At 37.2% G+C, this 19,134-nt stretch overlaps 2 protein-coding genes across 3 annotated transcripts; one reads left to right on the forward strand and one right to left on the reverse strand.

Annotated features, from left to right (window-relative positions):
• Positions 1-1,129: 1,129 nt before the first annotated feature.
• Positions 1,130-4,509, forward strand: LOC147278013 (rop guanine nucleotide exchange factor 1-like). Its single transcript, XM_086249852.1, has 5 exons — positions 1,130-1,499; positions 1,871-1,987; positions 2,205-2,743; positions 3,208-3,561; positions 3,995-4,509. Exons 1-5 carry the CDS (start codon positions 1,202-1,204, stop codon positions 4,352-4,354), a joined length of 1,668 nt encoding a protein of 555 aa, XP_086105978.1. The 5' UTR covers positions 1,130-1,201; the 3' UTR covers positions 4,355-4,509.
• Positions 4,510-13,854: 9,345 nt separating this feature from the next.
• On the reverse strand, positions 13,855-18,789 carry AMY2 (alpha-amylase-like 2). Of its 2 annotated transcripts, none has more exons than XM_086251679.1 (13): positions 18,377-18,789; positions 18,089-18,189; positions 17,967-17,991; positions 17,502-17,539; positions 17,085-17,211; positions 16,773-16,999; positions 16,528-16,673; positions 16,283-16,395; positions 15,490-15,578; positions 15,196-15,318; positions 14,821-14,856; positions 14,472-14,570; positions 13,855-14,386 (listed from the first exon to the last, which is right to left on the reverse strand). In XM_086251679.1, the coding sequence occupies exons 2-13, from the start codon at positions 18,104-18,106 to the stop codon at positions 14,195-14,197; spliced, it is 1,233 nt and encodes a 410-aa protein (XP_086107805.1). In that variant the 5' UTR covers positions 18,107-18,189; positions 18,377-18,789; the 3' UTR covers positions 13,855-14,194. The 2 variants fall into 2 exon arrangements, with proteins under 2 accessions (XP_086107805.1, XP_086107803.1); XM_086251677.1 differs by having other exon boundaries at positions 18,089-18,172; positions 18,377-18,788.
• Positions 18,790-19,134: the final 345 nt, after the last annotated feature.

A 19,134-nucleotide genomic window follows, 5' to 3' on the forward strand; every position in this document is an offset into this window, starting at 1 on the left:
CTCAATTTAGATTTTAATGGATTCCAATGAAGTTTAGGTGTCCCCAATTCAGATTTTAATGGATTCCAATGAAATCCAGGTGTCCTCAAAAAGTCATGGATTTCATTAAGTGAAGGATTTTAATGGATTTGGATGGATTTGGTTGGATTTGAATGCATTTTTTACACATAACAAATTCTATAAGAATTCCACCCAATTCCTTTGGATTTTAATAGATTCTATAGATTTTAAAATCCATTAAACTCCTTTAAAATCTGAGTTGGGGACACCCCCCTTATACTCGTTCCCAAATTCTAAATTTGTGAATCAAAGGGACTCTTAGAGATGAAATGATGTCCGCACATGGCCCATGGAAATGGGACCATCACAAAAATGTGACAAAGAATCTTAATAACATGAATGCCAAAGATTCCACTAATCAAGCTTAGACTGGAAAAGAAAAATTATTAGTTAACCCTTTATTCTTCTTATGGTAAATCTTAATTAACAATTTCAAGTAAACTCGTGTAAATAGGCCAAACCTTTTATCTTGGGGATGTTTAAACGTTTATAAGCCAATTCGTTAATTATAATAAATTCCCCAACAACAACATTATTTGAATAGTTGGTTTAACTTGAATCTCAAAGGTTAACTAACGAACGCAAGCTGTGTTCCTTAAACAATGGATGAAGGTCTACTGAACCCTTTGGCCTTGACACACCATAAAATGAATGAACCCTATTTTTCCTATTCTTTTATTAAAGAGGGTCTATTAATAAATTATTGGGAAGCTGCAAGCCTGCAACTTGCAAGCAAGCAAGCACCTACTTGTAGTTAAAACTTGTATCCGTACACTATTTACGAGTCGGACCTAAGCCAACCGCGAAGTTATATCACAGATCCAACGAACCAATGATCCAATGCCAAGGTATCTCCGCGCGTGCGAGCAAGCATCTGCAAAAGTGAAAAGCCCACCTCATCCTCCTTGCATCAAAACTTGGCGGGTGTTCTCACGCTTCACAACAACACGTGGGCGTATTATCCAATCCAATCCATCTTCCATTTCCATCCGATTAAAAAAGAAACTGTTTCTGTCTCCTACGTGGGGCCGGCTGTTTGGTACACTAGTGGTAGCAAAGTTTTAGCGGGTTCTACTTTCCTTTACTCACCGGAGAGAGAGAGAGAGAGAGTGAGAAAGCACAGGCGCTTTGATCTTGATCAATGGCGAGCCGCTCAATCTCGTCGGAAGATGAGGTGGAGCAGTTGAGCGAGCGGTTCGAGAGCTACAGTTTGAGTGCGGATGTCAGTGAGTCCGAAAGTTCAAGTGGCTTTTCATGTCGGCAAGACGATCACGGCGCTCCTGCTTCCACTTGTTTGACTTCTTTGCCTCCCTCCGGACCGGACTTGGCAGACATTTTTGTAAGGCAGGCGCCGCCACCCGTTTTCTTGCCGGTGGTCGGTGGACGACATGTCGTCATTCCGACCACCAAGACCGACAAGCCTGAGACAGAGTTGTCCGGTTAGTGTTCTTTGGAAATGTTTGCAATTTTGCTTTTTTTTTTTTTTTTTTTTTTCTTGCTTTAAAAATCCAATCATATGTGCACGGATATAATGCAAGGAAAATGGGCGAAATTACAAATATAATGCGAAATGTGACACTTTCCGGTCCTTAATTCATCATGTGGGTACGGGAAATTGAACTTTCTAATTCAAACAAATAATCAATGTAACATTTTAAGGCTACCAATTTGTGTGTAATCTGTTAGTTCTCTTTTTCTCTCCAATCGGGGAAACAAATGAAGCTTTGCTATTCTGTCAATATAATGCTGTTACTTAGAGGGTGCAGAATTTAATATTTGTATGCTAAATTTATCTAAGTGTGGTTTGCAGAAGTTGAATTGATGAAGGAGCGGTTTGCAAAGCTTCTGCTTGGAGAAGATATGTCAGGTGGAGGCAAGGGAGTCTGTACTGCTCTAGCTATTTCCAATGCCATTACAAATCTTTCTGGTTTGTACAAATTCTTGTCTTCTTAGGTTTTCTATTACTTTGTTGCCCTACAATTCTTCTCGACTGTTTGAATATAAGAAACGTTGTAATGAAGAAATTGAACAGAGGAGTAGAACCATTGGTATTTGTTCCTATACCTAGGATATAAGAAATCATCATTTTCATCTTCAATCGGACATTTAGTTTTATGTTTCTTTTCCTTGGTTTTCTTTGGCAGCTACCGTTTTTGGAGAGTTGTGGAAGTTGGTGCCATTGGCGCCGCAGAAGAAGGCAATGTGGCTCCGAGAGATGGAATGGCTTTTGTGTGTAAGTGATTCTATTGTTGAGCTCATACCATCAATACAAGAATTCCCCGGTGGTGGGACCTTTGAGGTTATGGTCACTCGACCCCGCTCAGATCTATATGTAAACCTGCCGGCACTCAAGAAATTGGATGCAATGCTACTTAGCATTCTTGACGGATTCTGTGATTCTGAGTTTTCCTATGTTGACCGAGGGATAATTGTTGCTGATTCTGATGATACTGAAACATTTGCCCGATCTTCTTCTTCCGGACGACCTTCAATTCGACAAGAAGAGAAGTGGTGGCTCCCATTCCCTAAGGTGCCCTCAAATGGTCTGTCTGAAAATGTAAGGAAGGCATTGCAACAGTGTAGGGAATGCACAAATCAGATCCTTAAGGCTGCCATGGCGATCAATAGTAGTATGCTGGCTGAAATGGAAATCCCGGATGCATATTTAGAGAGTTTGCCCAAGGTATGGAGAAAATATTCCTTTATATCTATTCCTATGCATGATCAACCATGTATGGATATTAGATACATACAGGATACACCGAGATAAATATCTTATCATCTTGTTGCTTTTTCCAAAACCATATGGACTGTAGGTCTTTTGAGGCACTGCATGTCAGATTCTCAATCATCTTGTACTGTTCTGGATATTTATGTACGCAAATTGGTGTCATGTTTGCATATTTCATATTCATATCATTTACTGCCTGCTGTTGCCTGTCGGTCTTATTTCTCTGTTACAAAATGACCAAGTATTCGCTTTAGTAATCCTTTTCCTTTCCAGTTAGAGGCCTTGGTACCACATGACTAAATTTTTATTTGAAAATAAATAAAAGGAACATGTTACTGCTCTTGCAATTTGTTTTGCTTCATTTATTCGGTTTATTACCATTATTTATGTTGACATCATTCCACCAATCTCTTCAGAGTGCAAAAGCTTGTTTAGGTGAAATCATTTACCGTTTTGTAACTGCGGATCAATTCTCCCCAGAGTGTCTTCTTGATTACTTGGACCTCTCATCGGAATACACCACTCTGGAAATAGCAAACAGGATTGAGGCTGCTTCACACATTTGGAAACAGAAACACCTGAAACGGCATCTAACTCATGTGAAATCCGGGAAGTCATCCTGGGGTGGAAAGGTCAAAGGCTTTGTTGGTGACATAGAAAAAAGTAAGCTTCTAGCATATCGAGCTGATTCCCTCTTACAGAATCTAAGGATACGATTCCCTGGCCTCCCACAAACTGCTCTAGACATGAGCAAGATTCAGTATAACAAGGTAAATCCCCAAAAGACCTATAATCTTTACTAGGAAATAAAGAAAGGTAAGTTCAAGCACCATGTGCACCGTTTTTAACATTTTCTTTAGGCAGTCAAATATGAACATGAAAATTGAAACCACAGGATTTCCTAATTTGGTATGGCAGACTAGAGACTGTTTGATGTATATTAGGATTCTGTACTTGAGCATAATGCATCTCCACAATTATGCTCTCAGATTTGAGGACTAAAAAATAATCCCCTTATTTTGTTGTTCATTGGTTGGAAAATTATGATGTTTTCAAACACCTCTAGAAACACATGCACATACACATAACACAGAATTACATAGAGAATACCCTTCACACAGAGAGACTATTTCTGTTCCAATGCTGCAGGCGAATAAGCTTTAACAAACTAAATAAGAGAAATTAATTTCCTCTATTATGCAGGATGTGGGGCAATCAATCCTTGAGAGCTACTCTAGGGTGATGGAAAGCTTAGCCTTCAACATACTTGCAAGGATTGATGATCTCCTATACGTAGACGATGCCACCAAACAATGTGCAGCTGCAGAGTCAATGTCTCTGTATGACCAGAGAAGGTTTGGTGGTGCTCTGCCCAAACAGAAGCGGATGTCACCCAGTCCTTTCTCAATTCACCATACCTCTTGTGCCCCTTCAATTACATTACCAGCATTGGTTCCTCCAAATCAGATGACTAGAAGCCCCAGTGGAAGGACACATCACCCTGTAAAGAAGAGCAGTTTAAGTGACATGTTGGATGAGAAGTTTGCAAAATTAACTTTTTGATGATATAGAAATAATAGGCTCTAGTATGAGAAACTTTATGCCCTTGAAAGATTATGTCATGCTTCTAAACTAGTATTGGCTAACTTCTGGTTAGTAGATGATATATTGTATTTTTAGTCTATGATCCAATAACATAGCCAAAGATTCCGATGCCCTATTTCAGTCTTCTTTCTTTAAAGAACTGGGAGGGAATGGGGGATGTGGTGTGCAGAGGAGGGGCACTTTAGTCTTTATCATATGTACCGGGTGAATAAGTTGGGGTTCGTATGACTCATGAGTCATGATCAAACGCACACTCACCTCACCCCAGCCAGAATCCAGGTCATACGTACTTATGTGTTTGGTTAGTTACATATGCTTGATCATGCAAATTAAATGCTTTAACACCCCCATCATGACATCTCTAGGACAATATATGCCAAATGGTTTGAACTATGCATGCAGTGAGATTTAAGGTGGTGATATTGAGATACGAAGGTTCCATTGCATTATGACAATCTTTTGTGCCACTTCCAGACAAACCAGTATCGAACGCCACTAAACCGGCCCAGAATTGGAGGAGATAATGGGAGGAGACAAACCAGTATCTAACGCCACTCGCGAAACCAGGCTAGACCTTGACCCAAAATTGAACCATGTGTTTCTGTGGATATAATGGAGGAGATCATAGAAAGAAAAAGGTGGGAGTAGGCTTATATAAAACTCCTAATTTAATTGGTATATGTACCTTTGTTGTGTGTGGGAAAGCATCAAGTTTAAAATATAAAGATGGATTTCAACATCATTTGTCTCTGTGGGTACTACTAACAAGTTCATGGGGACAATTAATTTATTACTTAATTAAAAAGCTTTTTCTTCTTTTCAAACTTTATTGTTAAAGTGTGGGTTTTTCTCCTTCCAATGCTTTCCTTGAAGAGATAGAGGGATTAAACAAACATGCCTCCATCAATCATGAAAACAAATAACATAATATTCTTTATCCTATGGATCTCATTTGCTTTTCGCTAGAGTATGGACTCCCTTTCACTTGCAGCCTTAATTAGCTTGCAGAATGAAATGTTCACAATATTCTTATTGCTGCTACCAAACATGGACCTCTCTCTCTTTCCAGTTTCCATTGCCATTTTTTTAAATCTCTCTCCCCCCCCCCCCCCCCCCTCCCCTCCCCTCCCCTCCAACCTATGTCGATCCAGCTTGTGCTAATTGGTGAATGGTGATTCACTAATTAAATTAGTAGTTGACTACCAGCTCCTGTTGTTTTCACTTTTCCTTTTCCATTACCATACATACTTAAGTTGCATGCACAATTGATCACACTTGACTGATAGTGATCTATACCCACTTAATTTTACATACAATTCCTATACATCAGAATAACTATATGTTAATATTATGGGGTTTTCAACTATATTGTCATGTCAAAAACCAAAGCCATAGACCTCAAAAAAAGCGAAAGCTAGAGCTATTGTTAAGGTTATAACTTATATCCTAAGTCGCATGTATATACTTTTTTTAGCAAAAATGAATGACATAAATACATTTCTTTTATACAATTTAATTCATAGAAAATGATAGGCACAAGATTAGTGTTTGAATTGAGGTCAAAAAGGAAAAAGATTACTCTGTTGAATAAAATCAAAGTGCGTTGACTGAAGCCGCTCATGTATCCTATAGCAAAGGATTGTGGCCGTCAGACCACCACAGAGCGGAAAGCGACCCCGCTCCAAGCGCTTTCAGTGCCTTCACTCTTCAGACAACAGCAACACTGTTAACGGAGACGCAACACCACCAATTACCCAACTTGCCATATAATTTCAATCCAAAATTAATTACAAAATAGGAGGAGGGTCGCACGTTAAATTTCTTTTTCTTATTTTGCTTTACCGTTACAGACTTACAGGATTAGTGAGGATGTTCTTCATTCTCATCAGCTCAAGAGTATGGAAACTTTATTTTAAACCGTTGTATTATTTGGTATTTAATTACCACCAAATGAATGATATATACCATCCAGCTCTACGGTATTTAATTGGGTAAACCACGCGCCACAGAGGGTTGTGGACTTGTGGGTCATGTTTCTGCATTATTTATTGGCACTGTCAGTCTTCAATCATAAGCCTACGTATATGGCCAATGGCTTAGGGCCTGGAGGAGACAGGAGAGCGTAGAAACGTATTCTTTTCTTCAGTTATATCACATTTATTAAAATTAAAACACTTTGGCCTACCAAGTAATTATAATAATAATAGTAATTAAGACTTAAATTACTGACATTAATAAGTGGCAGGCATGCATGCCAGTGCCATGAACACTGAAATCCCTTTACATTGCAATTGTTTCACAATCAGCATCATAACAATTAATTACAGAAAGACGTGGAAAATTCAAGACCATTGATGAAGCAGGTAGCTATCTGCTATCATTTTGGTCCATACATCCTAGCCAGTCCCTTTTTGACACGGCCCCATCAAAATATCAAATGCTTGCTTGCTGCGAGTGTTTAACAATTAACATTTCCGCGATCGTATCCCTGCGCTCAATCTTTATGATCCATGTTATAAGAGACTCGGAACAACCCTAACATATGTAGATCAAAATGCACACACAATACTAGAAAATTTAAGAAAATAATTATGTACAGCAGAATCCCATCGTTGAATGACGAGGGTAATTGAAGGGGATCCAAAAGCTAATCACAATTAATGAAAACTAGCTAGCTAGGGTTCCCAATCAGCTTCAGTCGCAGTGGTAGCAAATGTCCAAACAGAAGCACTAGCAGATTAAGAGCTACACATGATGCTTGTGGTGTTCAGTGTTCCGCTGATAGGTTACACGCATTAACAGACAATTGACCTCTGCAAACAAGACAACAAAAAACAGAAACAGACAGCAAAAGGGATAAACTTGTGATTTATCACTTCTTATTTTAAAATAATTAAAGAGAAATTAAACTAAGGGCGATCCGAGAAGATAAGCATGATAAGTGCCAGAAACTGGCTTCTTCAGAAAATGAAAGAAAAATTAATTAGTGATATATATGTATATATATGGAAAGCATGATAATATTGGGTACATGTATATGTATGGCGAATGCTTCTTACCTAGAATTTATCATAGTAGAAGGGATAAATCAATTAAGGTGGAATATATATGAAGAACATATTGGGAGATGGATATCACGAGGGTTTTACAAAGAGAAGCCAACAGAGCTCAGTTGGCAGTATGCCCACCTCCATATACAAATTAAATGAATATAGAGATCGGGAAGATTCAAGTAGAGGAAGGAGGTGGACAGAATGCCAATAAACTCTGTAAGAAACCCTTTGCTAAACCCACATGATGAAGTTTGCACTATTCAGCAGAGCCTTGGAGTGTTGCACACCCTAAATTTCTCTTAATAGTCAATATATATAACATCACAAACACCCAAACAAGCACAGAAAGAGAGAGAAAGAGGCAAGACACTTAGAGACAGTGATAACATATGATATGGAAGATTAGGGTGAGGAGGCAGATGGGTTGTATTTAAGGAGAGGGTGATGAGGGACTCACAATAAATGAAAGGGTGGGGTGGGGGTGGGGGTGGGGGTGTAATTAATTAAATTAAATGAGAGGAAGGGTGAAGAAAAGGTAGTTTGAGACTCAAAACTCAAAAGACAGCACAGCAATTGAGCAAAGCAAAGAAAAGAGAAGAGAAAAAATCATGAGATTGGATGGTTCATTCCCAAAGGCTACAGAGGGTACAGAGGCTACAGGGGGCATATTTTAGAAGAGAAGGAATAGGAATAGGAATAGGATGAATGATGCATCTCAAATCTCAAATATCAAAGAAAGAAAGGATCATCATAGTTATTCCTCCCTTTCCCCCTCGTTTCTGATGAAACCCAAACCCCCCTCACCTCCTCAGCCTTTTCTTGCCTTCCTCACACCCCTTTTCAGTTTTCACCCCCTCCCCTCGTTTCTGATGCCCAACAATATTTACTCTCTCTCTCTCTCTCTCTACTCAGTACTACTCAGTCTACTGCCACCAAATAATAACAAAACTTAATTCAGGATAATAACAAAACTTAATTCCGGATATTCAGTTTCAGATTAAAACAAACAAATTCAGTAATTCAAAATTAATCTGACAATAATAGATGACGGGCCCCTGGGGGCCATCCATCTTTCCATCCTATCTGGACCGTCCATTGGCTAAGTGGATCCATTGATTGATTTGAACTTTGACTCAAGACTCAAGAGGCAACCGCTTGATTAGTGTAGTGGGCTATCTATCAAGCCGGACTTGCATGGATCACCACTCATCACATCATAAAATCCGGTGCAACAACGTACAAGCATATAGATAGAATCAAGACGTTTATTTTTTTTTTTTCTTTTGTACTCAAGACGTCGTTTATCTTATTTTTTTGGCCACTCTCAAGACGTTCATCTTTTTTGGGATGGGGGAGGAGGGAGGGACTGGAGGGACTGGAGACATGCAATTAACTAATTAAGTTAGGACTCATGGCAAAAAAAAAGTTAGGACTGTTCATTAGGTTATGCAACTACACAATTAAGAAAGTCCGAGGGCTTGCACCTGCCCATGTTTCTATAATTCCATTGTGGTTCTATCAATACTTGGGACTTTGTTGATTTATCTTCACTTGGTGAATTTTAAAAATGCCAATTACTGTAATTTTATACTTTTCACAATTGGAATTATTGAAGTGAATTCAGTTCTTATTTCTTAAATGCATTAATTGTTCCTCATTTATCTATTTAATTAAGTCTCCTAATTGGAATATTAGATTGTAATAAGATTAAAGATTTATTGTGACCAATATGTGAACCATGCATAAGAATCTTCACTCAAAATATATTTTAGTCTTACGTCACAATACTATAAGCTCTAATTAAGCATTGAACTAATTAATTAAAGCTTAATAGAGAAGCTGAGTGAGAAGTGAGAGGAGCTATAGCCAACCTTGTTTAATTAGCTGATATATCTGGGGTCCTACTAAACCACTAAGTGTGGAATCCTAGGTACCTCATCCGCTCCTACCACACTAACATTCATTTTTGACCTACAACACACATTAACAAAAAACAATGTGATTAAAAGGTAAAACTTCTTGGCCAAAAAAAAAAAGGTAAAACTTAATTAGCTAGCTAGTTAGGTCAATCCTCTCCAATTATTACACCATTTAATTAACAAACTTTTGTTTATCTTCTATGTGACTATGTATAGTAATAGCACTCACCATCCGTTGTATATGCATGTGCATATATGTATGCTTGTTTTTTAGTTTAATTACTTTTTTTTCCTAATGATCATATCACTATTCATTCATTTCATTGGCTAAACAATTAACACTACATTACATTCACATATATATATATATATATTTACTATTTAGTCTGATGATGTATATGATGGGAGTATATATGTGAGAGAAGTGATCTGAGAGACAACAAATCTTCCCCTTTGTCGATTGATACGTCGCACTCATGACGCCCACAAGCCATGGGAGGGAGCTAGCTAGGGAGGAGCAATCTTTATCTTTATATATAAGAACAAACTTCCGCAAACTCGAAGCAAATAGGTAGCTAGCAATTGCCTAGCATTATGTGCATGCATTTATTAGACCAACCCAACTATCCTAGCTACTATTTATTGATTCAAATATCTACCCCCAACCATACGGTCCATACCCATTAAATTTTCACAGACGAATCAGAAACAACTATACAGAAGATATTAGGGTATATCGATATATCCCACGTAGAATATTTATGTTTGATCAGAAGGACTGAAATCAAATTGATTTTTCATTTGTTCCCGGCCAATATCTGACCTGTCTACGTCCCAATATTAGTCTGTGCAGTACATACCAGTTGTCTTGCTGAGCTCCTGTCAGAACCATGATTGAATCATTGGGACAAAGAAAACTTAAGGGCATATTGGCATGCACACTTGTTTATCGAGTTCATTTGAATTCCAACTTTAAACAATTAAGCGTACTATTTTAATCAATTTATTTGATATGGGGAAAACTGGAAAAGGTAAACGATAATTTAATTAATTAATTTTGCTCCACCATGATTCGATCAGTACGTCGTGGTTCACCAAGCTACCTATCTTAGCTAGGGTTCCAATGCAGCTTCACACGTACCGGCTTCTCCCATCCCCTATTTAATGGTTAACGGCTAATGTTATGTTACATTTACATAAGAGCAAACTGAACTCAACTGGAGGTTGTAGCTAGGATTAATTAATTAATTGTACAACTACCAAGTACTGTACGTAGGTGTAGAAGATACTAGCTAGATAGGTAATTGCTATCTATATACTATTATAATCGATTTTGCTAACTATAACATAACATTTTGAGCGTTTGAAATTTTAATTTCTGTAACATTTGAAGGTTATATTATATATAGTAGATAAATATACCAATTATGTCTTTCTATCAATATGTCTTTCTATCACACATAATATACCTACCAAATTAAATAAATGTCTTTCTATCACACATAATATACCTACCAAATTAAATAAATGTTCCTTAATTGAGTTAATTACACTTACACCCTTTGAGATTTATCGTCTTTTCACATACATTTCCTAGAGTTTCAAAATTACACATACACCCCTTAAGGTTTCAAAACTGTTGCATATAACCTCCTATAATAAGACGAAAAATTATGAAAAATTATGCAAAAAAGCATACTAAGGGATTAAATGTCCTAATAATATTATTTAAGGTTTAAGGTTCAACCTCAATACAAATATTTTTTTTTTTAATTTATTTTTTTCTCTTGTAGGGGGTTATATGCAATAGTTTTGAAACCTCAAGGGGTGTATGTATAATTTTTGAAACTTCAGAGGGTGTATGTGAAAAGGCGATAAACCTCATAGGTATAAGTGTAATTAACCCTCCTTAATTACATTCTGATAGGCAGATGCATGGTTAATGTTACACATATATAACGTGAGAAATCAGAAATATATAGGAGTAAGTACTACTTTTCCGGGCCACCTTTTAGTTTAATTAATGCCTAGCTAGCTAAATCCAATCCGAGCATGAAAAAAGTTAATGCGCTTTGTTCCCTGCACTCTCTGCAACTTAAAAGTGCCAACTTTTATCCATACTTCTTCTCTTCTTTTGTTTCCTTTTTGAAAAAGTATGTATATATATTAGGATCCATCATCGATGTGGTGGGAATGGCATGGTGGGGTGGGGACAATTTTTTCTAGCTAGCTATTTGCAAATTAATTAGCAATTAATAGCTAGAATAATTAGTCTAAATTCTAAAAGAGATATATACCAAATTTTTTCTTGGTCTAGATATAACATTATAACAATTCAAAAAGACATATTGGTAAGCAGCAGAATATTCTTTAATAATTAATTTGATTCATAAATAAACAGAAAGTAGTATATATTTTAAGGTATCCAAGGTCAAATGATCAAATTCATGAGGCTACCGTGTTGATGTGTTAGTGTGTAAATGTGGTTGACTAGTCGTTCAATTTAAAAAGTAAGGCAAGCAGAGGCAGGCCCAAAAGAGACCTACAGATTGCAGAGCTCAATGCATGGAATCCACCCTTTTTCATGATTGTGAGAGATATTGGGGTTCTACTCTTCTAGACTTGTAGTAGTAGTGGATCCGCTCTCACAGTAGACAGTACTAAATTACTAATAGTAATATTGCTTCACATGCAGATGCAGTGTAATTAATAATTAATATTAATTGTAAGGTTGCATCTTCTACTTTATGCTAAAGCCTAATTAAAGGCCTGCCTGGTTTTGTACGTACTTTTTTTTTTTTTTTTTGGCTAGGAAAATAGGTTTTGTACGTATATGTGAATGGAAAAATGAAAATTATGTTTATAAGCTAGTGGCTCCGTGATATGAAAAGTCAGATGATTGAGTTAATTTGAATAACAAAATTAAACTGTTATTCGCTGTACGTGTTGGTTTTATTACAGGTTAATTGCAGCTTAAGCCTGCAGGGGAAGTCTTTTGACAAGGCGCACCAAATTGTTTGTAACCATATTGTCAAAAGAAAAAGGAAATTTGGTGCATAATTTTGATGCATTTCCTTCCGACTCCCGCTTAAAATCCCCTATTTATACAAATATCTGCGTATAGTGATCATAATCAAGCATAGCTTATTATTTGTGGGTTTGCTGTTTGGTTGTAGGTTAGCGAAAGATGTGATGGGGAAGATGTCTGTGTTTGAGTTTTCAACACAGGAATGATGAGGGCTATGACCATGCTTATGATGGCGATTTAGACGAGTCTCTTTCCAGCTTTACTGCCATGTGACTCTCTCTCTCTCTCTCTCTCTCTCTCTCTCTCTCTCTCTCTCTCTCTCTCTCTCTCTCTCTCAACTTTGATGGATGATGGATGATGGATGTTGGATGTTGGATGTTGGGAATGGTAAAGAACTTAAAATGTGCCATACAATTACAAGCAGGGGTGATATCCATTATTATTACCAAGTTGGGGCCCATGCACCAAATCCAGAGTTCGGAAAAATTGTAGATCTTTATGCCATCTGCATCTGCTATTGTCCCAATTGGGAATACAGGTAAACACATACACGGACCCTTCTTCTCTTACGGTCAGTCATACTGTAGTCTACTACTTACTGTCTCTGTCTTAGTATATATGTTACAAATTGATCACATATAATGTATGTAATATTATTAAGATCGAGGAATATTAATTATGTTTGGTTGTGGTTGGTGCTTTTACTTATGAAATCTGTGTCCATATGTCCGGACATCATATACTCTCTCACACACTCTACATGCAGGACCAAAGTTTCTCTTCTTTTTACTAGAATTCTATGATTGCTTTTATGGCCATGGTTTGTGCTATTCAGCAACTCCTTAATTATACATGTGTGTTATCATATCGCCTGGAAACACCTTTGTTGTTTTTATGACCGGGTGGATAGTCAAACAGACTTTACTAATTAACAAAGCATATGTACATACAAGTCAACTGGACTAATGGACTTGCTGTTTCTTCCGGCCCCTCACCGGTCACCACCTCATCCCAACATTGCTGCTTTCACATATCTATCTATTTTTTAGTCAAACTGTTGTTATAATGTTATAATTGTTGTTTAATTGCAACTTGCAAGCAAAACCAATGAGGGACCTTGAAGCAGAAGAAAAAGAATCAAAACCCTTCGAGGCCACTGCTCTAGGCTGCAAATAGCCTCGTGTAGAATGACAGCTACTTTTATCTTAGATCGCAGATACAAAGCAAGCAAACCAAATTGGGTGTTTTGTATTCAAAATATGGAAGATGGAACCATCAAATTAAGACCCAATCGATTGGAATCGGTAGTGCGATGTGGGGGCAAACGTTCAAGGCCTTCTTTATAAATTATGACAGAAAAAAGCAATAGATTTTTTCCCTCAGACAAAGACTTTGCATAAAGGATCACTCGATATATATGTATATGAGAGTAGTGTAGGGCACTAGCAATGGCCTAACGATAGAAAATGAAGCCTCGGTTCCAAACATAAAAGTTACTACAATGATTCCCAGTGCCAAAAGCTGGCCCACGGGCCAAATGGCAGCTTCTCCCCTTCATGTATGGGAGTGGAGGGTGACGACGTGGGTTCTGATCCTATTTGGGATTTTGGTTTGAGTTAACTTTCTAGGCAAAAGAAAAGATTCCCAATGCAAATATAGGAGGAAGCCTTATTCGTATAATATACATATAGCAGCTATGGGGAACATTGAACCGCCAGTCAGCTCCCCATGGCATCCCCACAAGCAGAAATGTTGTTTTGTTCTATAAACTATTAACTATAAATGGAACCTTTGTATTTTACTTGTGCCAAACAGCATATCTGTGGTCAGAGGCTGCCAGTGTCCACTCCCTACCGGTTGGGCACCATGAAGTATCCCCAATTTTCATGCACACTTTCTCCCCAATTATAGCAGAGTAGAGGTTCGGCTGGGCCTCCAGGATCCTTATAGATGATCGACTGTGAATGTCTTGATGCTTCCTAATGTCGATCTGCACACAAGTTCAAATGCTAACAAAGGAGTAATTTTTGTTCAAATTATGCCAAGTCAATAAAGGAACTATCTATACTGCATACCAGCTTCACAATCTGATTGTGAATGGAGTCACCCCAATCGTAGAAATGATCATAGAAAACTGTTGGTATTCCTGGGTGCGTGAGTATATAAGCATAACCCTGTGGATAACATGGACTGACAAGTTAGAGAACTTACAAAAGAGAGGCTAATTTGACTCAATTTTAAGTAAATTTAAAGAATTATACTAATATCAATTAATGGATTATAACAACACTAATAACATCAAGGACAAGAATACAATAACATCACCACTATACATCTAATGGGCAACAAGCCAACAACATTTTCTGAACTGGATATCCCATCTAAATGCAAAACATTTAACCTTGAAAAAACAAGTTTACATACCTCCATAATATGATTTGAAGGGAAGGGCCAATGAGCCTGCGAGACAAAATGAAGATTAAGCCAGTGAATTTCTAACTTTTAATAGTCGACCAAATCGTAATTTCTTATGAGATAGGTACCCACTACCCAGTAACATAAAACTTTCAATGATACATGAATATCTTGTGAAACAAACTCAAATTCTTTTCTTGCATACATCACTGAGATATGAAAGTACCAAACAAACACATAATTGAAAAGGTGAGAACAGAAATTATAAGTTCAAATTCTTTTCTTGCATGCAATATATGCATATGAAGAAAGGGTAATGACCTCAGCAGTTGCCTAGAGAACCAATTCAGTCAACTTCTTCAGAATAGAAAGTATATATAGTACCTGTGTTGAGCCTGTATCATGATTATCTATGAATGTGACAGCTCTTGAAGGCCACCATCCAATTACACCTGGTGGCTTCCCTTGGGCATCACGTAGGCGCCAGAATTGTCCCTTAACAGCTTCCTACATAGGAATGCATGTATAAATGTCCTCACATGAAAACAAGAGGGAAGAACAAAAGACAAAAAAATAAAGGAAAGGAGAAATCTCAATCTACAGAAAGATCGTATGTGTTTGTGCATGAACGCGTGTAAATATTAAGGGTGGGTGTGGAGGGTTGGATATGGAAGATACCTGAAGAATTCCCTTGGTTGTGAAGTCAAATGCAGTTGATAGCTGTCCTGTGCAATCAATCCAATTTATTATCCGCTGTCTATGGCTATCTGCAAGTGGTGTTTGTGGAAACAACATAAACAAATCAATAGAATCATAATGAAATCAATAATTAAATCATACAGTATGCTAAATGGCAAATTAACTCCAAGGGAAAAAAGTGAGTGAGGAGATTTGACCACTGAAACTACTTGAGACTTTGCGCCCACAAAAAAATATAGCATATAATGTCCATCATGTTACAATTTGAGTCAAACCGCTAGCAAAAAGCAAACCAAAGGAACACTATAATAGAGCCAAAGTAGCATTTATAAATTAGTATACAGGGGTCAAACTTATTAAGCCTGCATATTTTGAAAGCAGTTAATAAACTTATCTACAAAGCACCGCAGATTTTGAAATCCAGCATATAAAGCTTCTGTCACCAAGAGACAAACTCCACAAACGGAAGTTGCAAAGCTGGGATAAACTTCCTAGCCTGTCAGGCATATTCTTTTAACATGGAAAGAAAATAATTGACAGAAGCCAGAAGTGCCTTGAACAACCATAATAAGAGGAAAATACTGATCAATTCAGAGTAAAGCTTCCTTCTCTATCTTTTATTTTTTTGGGACTGAGAGTAAAGCTTACTTCATGCTTATAACTATTTGATTCTGTTCAATATAGAATGACTGGAGCAAACATTGGTTGATTAATCTGATTAGTTCAACAATAATTGATGAATTTATGGTTGATAAACATCAATGTATCATACCTTGATTGTAGTCCAAGACCTGACCATTGTAGTTGCAAGAATCCCAGTACTCCCCAACGGAAAAAATTGGTTTTGCTCCTTCAATGTATTCTTTCACATATTTTGCTGAATAACTATTGTAACATTGAAAAGACATAACAAAGAAAGCAGTGAATAAACACAATTAAAGAAAAGGAAGAAGAAAGTAAGCAGTGAATAAACCCAAGTAAGGAGAAAACTGAATTTCAAGTCAGTATTAACTTTACCCCCTGGCAAAATCAAATCGAAAATCCTGAAAACCAACATTATTACGTAGCCACTGTAGCCATGCTGTAATATCCTTTCGAACAAAAAGTTGGCTGTGATCAATATTTGGAACCCCATGGAAATTGTCCCCAGTGCTTCTATTACCCTGGTATATGTAATATAGACATTCAATGAGGTTAGTGGACATTGCATCATTGATCATGCAGGGCCATTGAAGTTATTAAACTATAATCAATTTCATTACCAGTCCACCGGTACAAGATGTGACAGCATGTTCATCCCATGGCAATGGAATTCCATCATAACGGTTGTACATTCCACCATGCCCTTGGGTAGTCCCCACACGATGATTGATAACTATGTCAGCCATTGGTCTAACTTTATGTTGCTTCATTTTTTGAAGTAAAGCTTTTAATAGGTGCTCAGATCCATATTTAGAATCGAGGGAATACAGGTTCTGCGGGAGGTAACCTACAATATGAGGAAAAGACAAAGAATATGAGGATCCAGCCATCATCTATATGCAGAAAGAATAAGAAACCACCCTGCATCCAACCTTCAGGTGCAAAGGAATGAGTTGCTGGTGGCAACCATGCTGACGTAACTCCAGATCTTGCAATATCTGGAACTTTGCTTTCTAAATTTCTCCACCAATCATGTTTATGAGACTCCCAGTTAAAGGCCTGTAGATATAAGTCTGTCAAACCACATGCTTCAAGATTCTCACTAGCTAATATAGTCAAAAGCTGAAATATATGATAGTGTTGCATGCAATCAAAAACCTCTTAAAAATCCCATCTTTCCAATTGAAATAAGTTAAAGAAAAATAAACGAAGCTGCAACCATTTTACTCAAAAGATTTCGACCACTTCAACACATCACAGGGTAGTTAAAGGCTTAAAGCTGCAATTGATTCACTTACCCTATTTCATACGGATCATAGATTTTATGTATTTAGTGGATTTAAATTTACCTGAAAAAGGATTTCTCTTCCATTGCGTACTGCTGCACCTGCATTTGAATCCGAAGGCATACAGTAGTGTCAAAAAAGAGGAAGATACATAAAGTATCCTTCATGAACCAAACTGTTCAAACATAACAGTCAATGATCCAGCCCTTGATTCTAGAACATATGTTTCGCTGCACTGCCATTGGTCAGTTGTAACTTGTAATTGGGAAATATGAAACATAAAAGCTTCTTGTTCCATTATCTCCAGCCCCTTAATAACTGAACATTGAATCTCTTTTCTTTGACATGGATAATAATTTAGCTTCCATTGCTTGTCTTGTTTATCAATATATATACTTCTCAAGACCGACTCACAACAATGACCTCAGAATATAAGATTTATTCATCTCATTTGAATCATTTAAATGCCCTTAATTTGTCACTAAAAAAATTAACGGAATGCATCACCAAGTAAAAGAAAAAGCATACCAATATCAGTCTGCTGATTATTATCCTGCATTTCAACAAAATGAGAGATTAGGAAAAAAAAACTGCAACATGCAATTTGACCCACTACAATCTTACTAGCAGAGAGAGAGAGAGATGCATACATTGCCTTGGTAACTCATTTCAACTCAGGATGTAGTTTCTCGACTTGGCACCGGATTGCAGACGATAGGGCACCAACAATTATCCTACATGGATGAGCGACCTGAGTTTCAGCAAAACATAAGTAACAACAGACAAAGCTCTAAAATAAGCACTGGTTAATAGAAAGAAAAAAAAAAAAAAACAACCAAGGAGAAGACATTAAAGTCTTGCTGATAATGGGTTTCAACAACCAAGTCAAACAGGTTAAATTTAATAAATCAAAGAATGAAAAGACAGTGGAAAAGTACCGAAGTTAAGGGTGCGATGGGGGCGTTGGTTTGTGCTTGCTCCGTTAGCCTATAGATATAGCAAAAGGAAAAGCTGAAAATTCGAGGGAGTCCACCAAATTGGAATCACGCATATTAACCATAAGTTGATACGGTGACCAGAGAATATTGAAATTGTGCGATGATAAGAAGAAAGACGATTCGATTACGAAACAAGATTCCAAAACGAAATTCGATATCGAAAGATTTAGTGTAAGACAAGGAAGAGCGAAAAAAACTGCTTTCTGATTGGGGATCTGAGCGTTGCGCTTTGCATTTGGTCTGGTGCGGCGGTGGAGGGAATGTTCATATTCAACGGTATGTATTTCTTAAGCAACTGCCAATTGCGCGGGTCCGAAAATGACGTGTACATACTACGTGGAGTTTTCGACGGTGATAACGTGGATTCTGATTTCATCATATTCGTGGTAGAGTCGGCAATAATTTTTTAAAACAGGCAACCGCTACTTTCTCCCTCCGAGGATATTTTTCGATAGGTTCATCACATTTTCTTTTAGGTTATAAAATGAGATTGATAGAAATGTTATATTAGGGTTTAGCACTACTAAACTTGCAAAATTTTACACGACCAAACGTTCGGCATTAAGTGTGAACGTTCAAACCTAAATGAGACTGAATATAAATATATAAAAGCATCTTTAATGATCCTAAAATTAAAGTTCCAAAGTCAGTTTTTGGCTTTACTAAAGTGGAATTCTTTTTAACTTAAAAATGTTGAA

The sequence above is a fragment of the Dryas octopetala genome, chromosome 7 (assembly GCF_963921425.1).
Source record: "Dryas octopetala chromosome 7, drDryOcto1.1, whole genome shotgun sequence".
NCBI lineage: Eukaryota > Viridiplantae > Streptophyta > Magnoliopsida > Rosales > Rosaceae > Dryas > Dryas octopetala.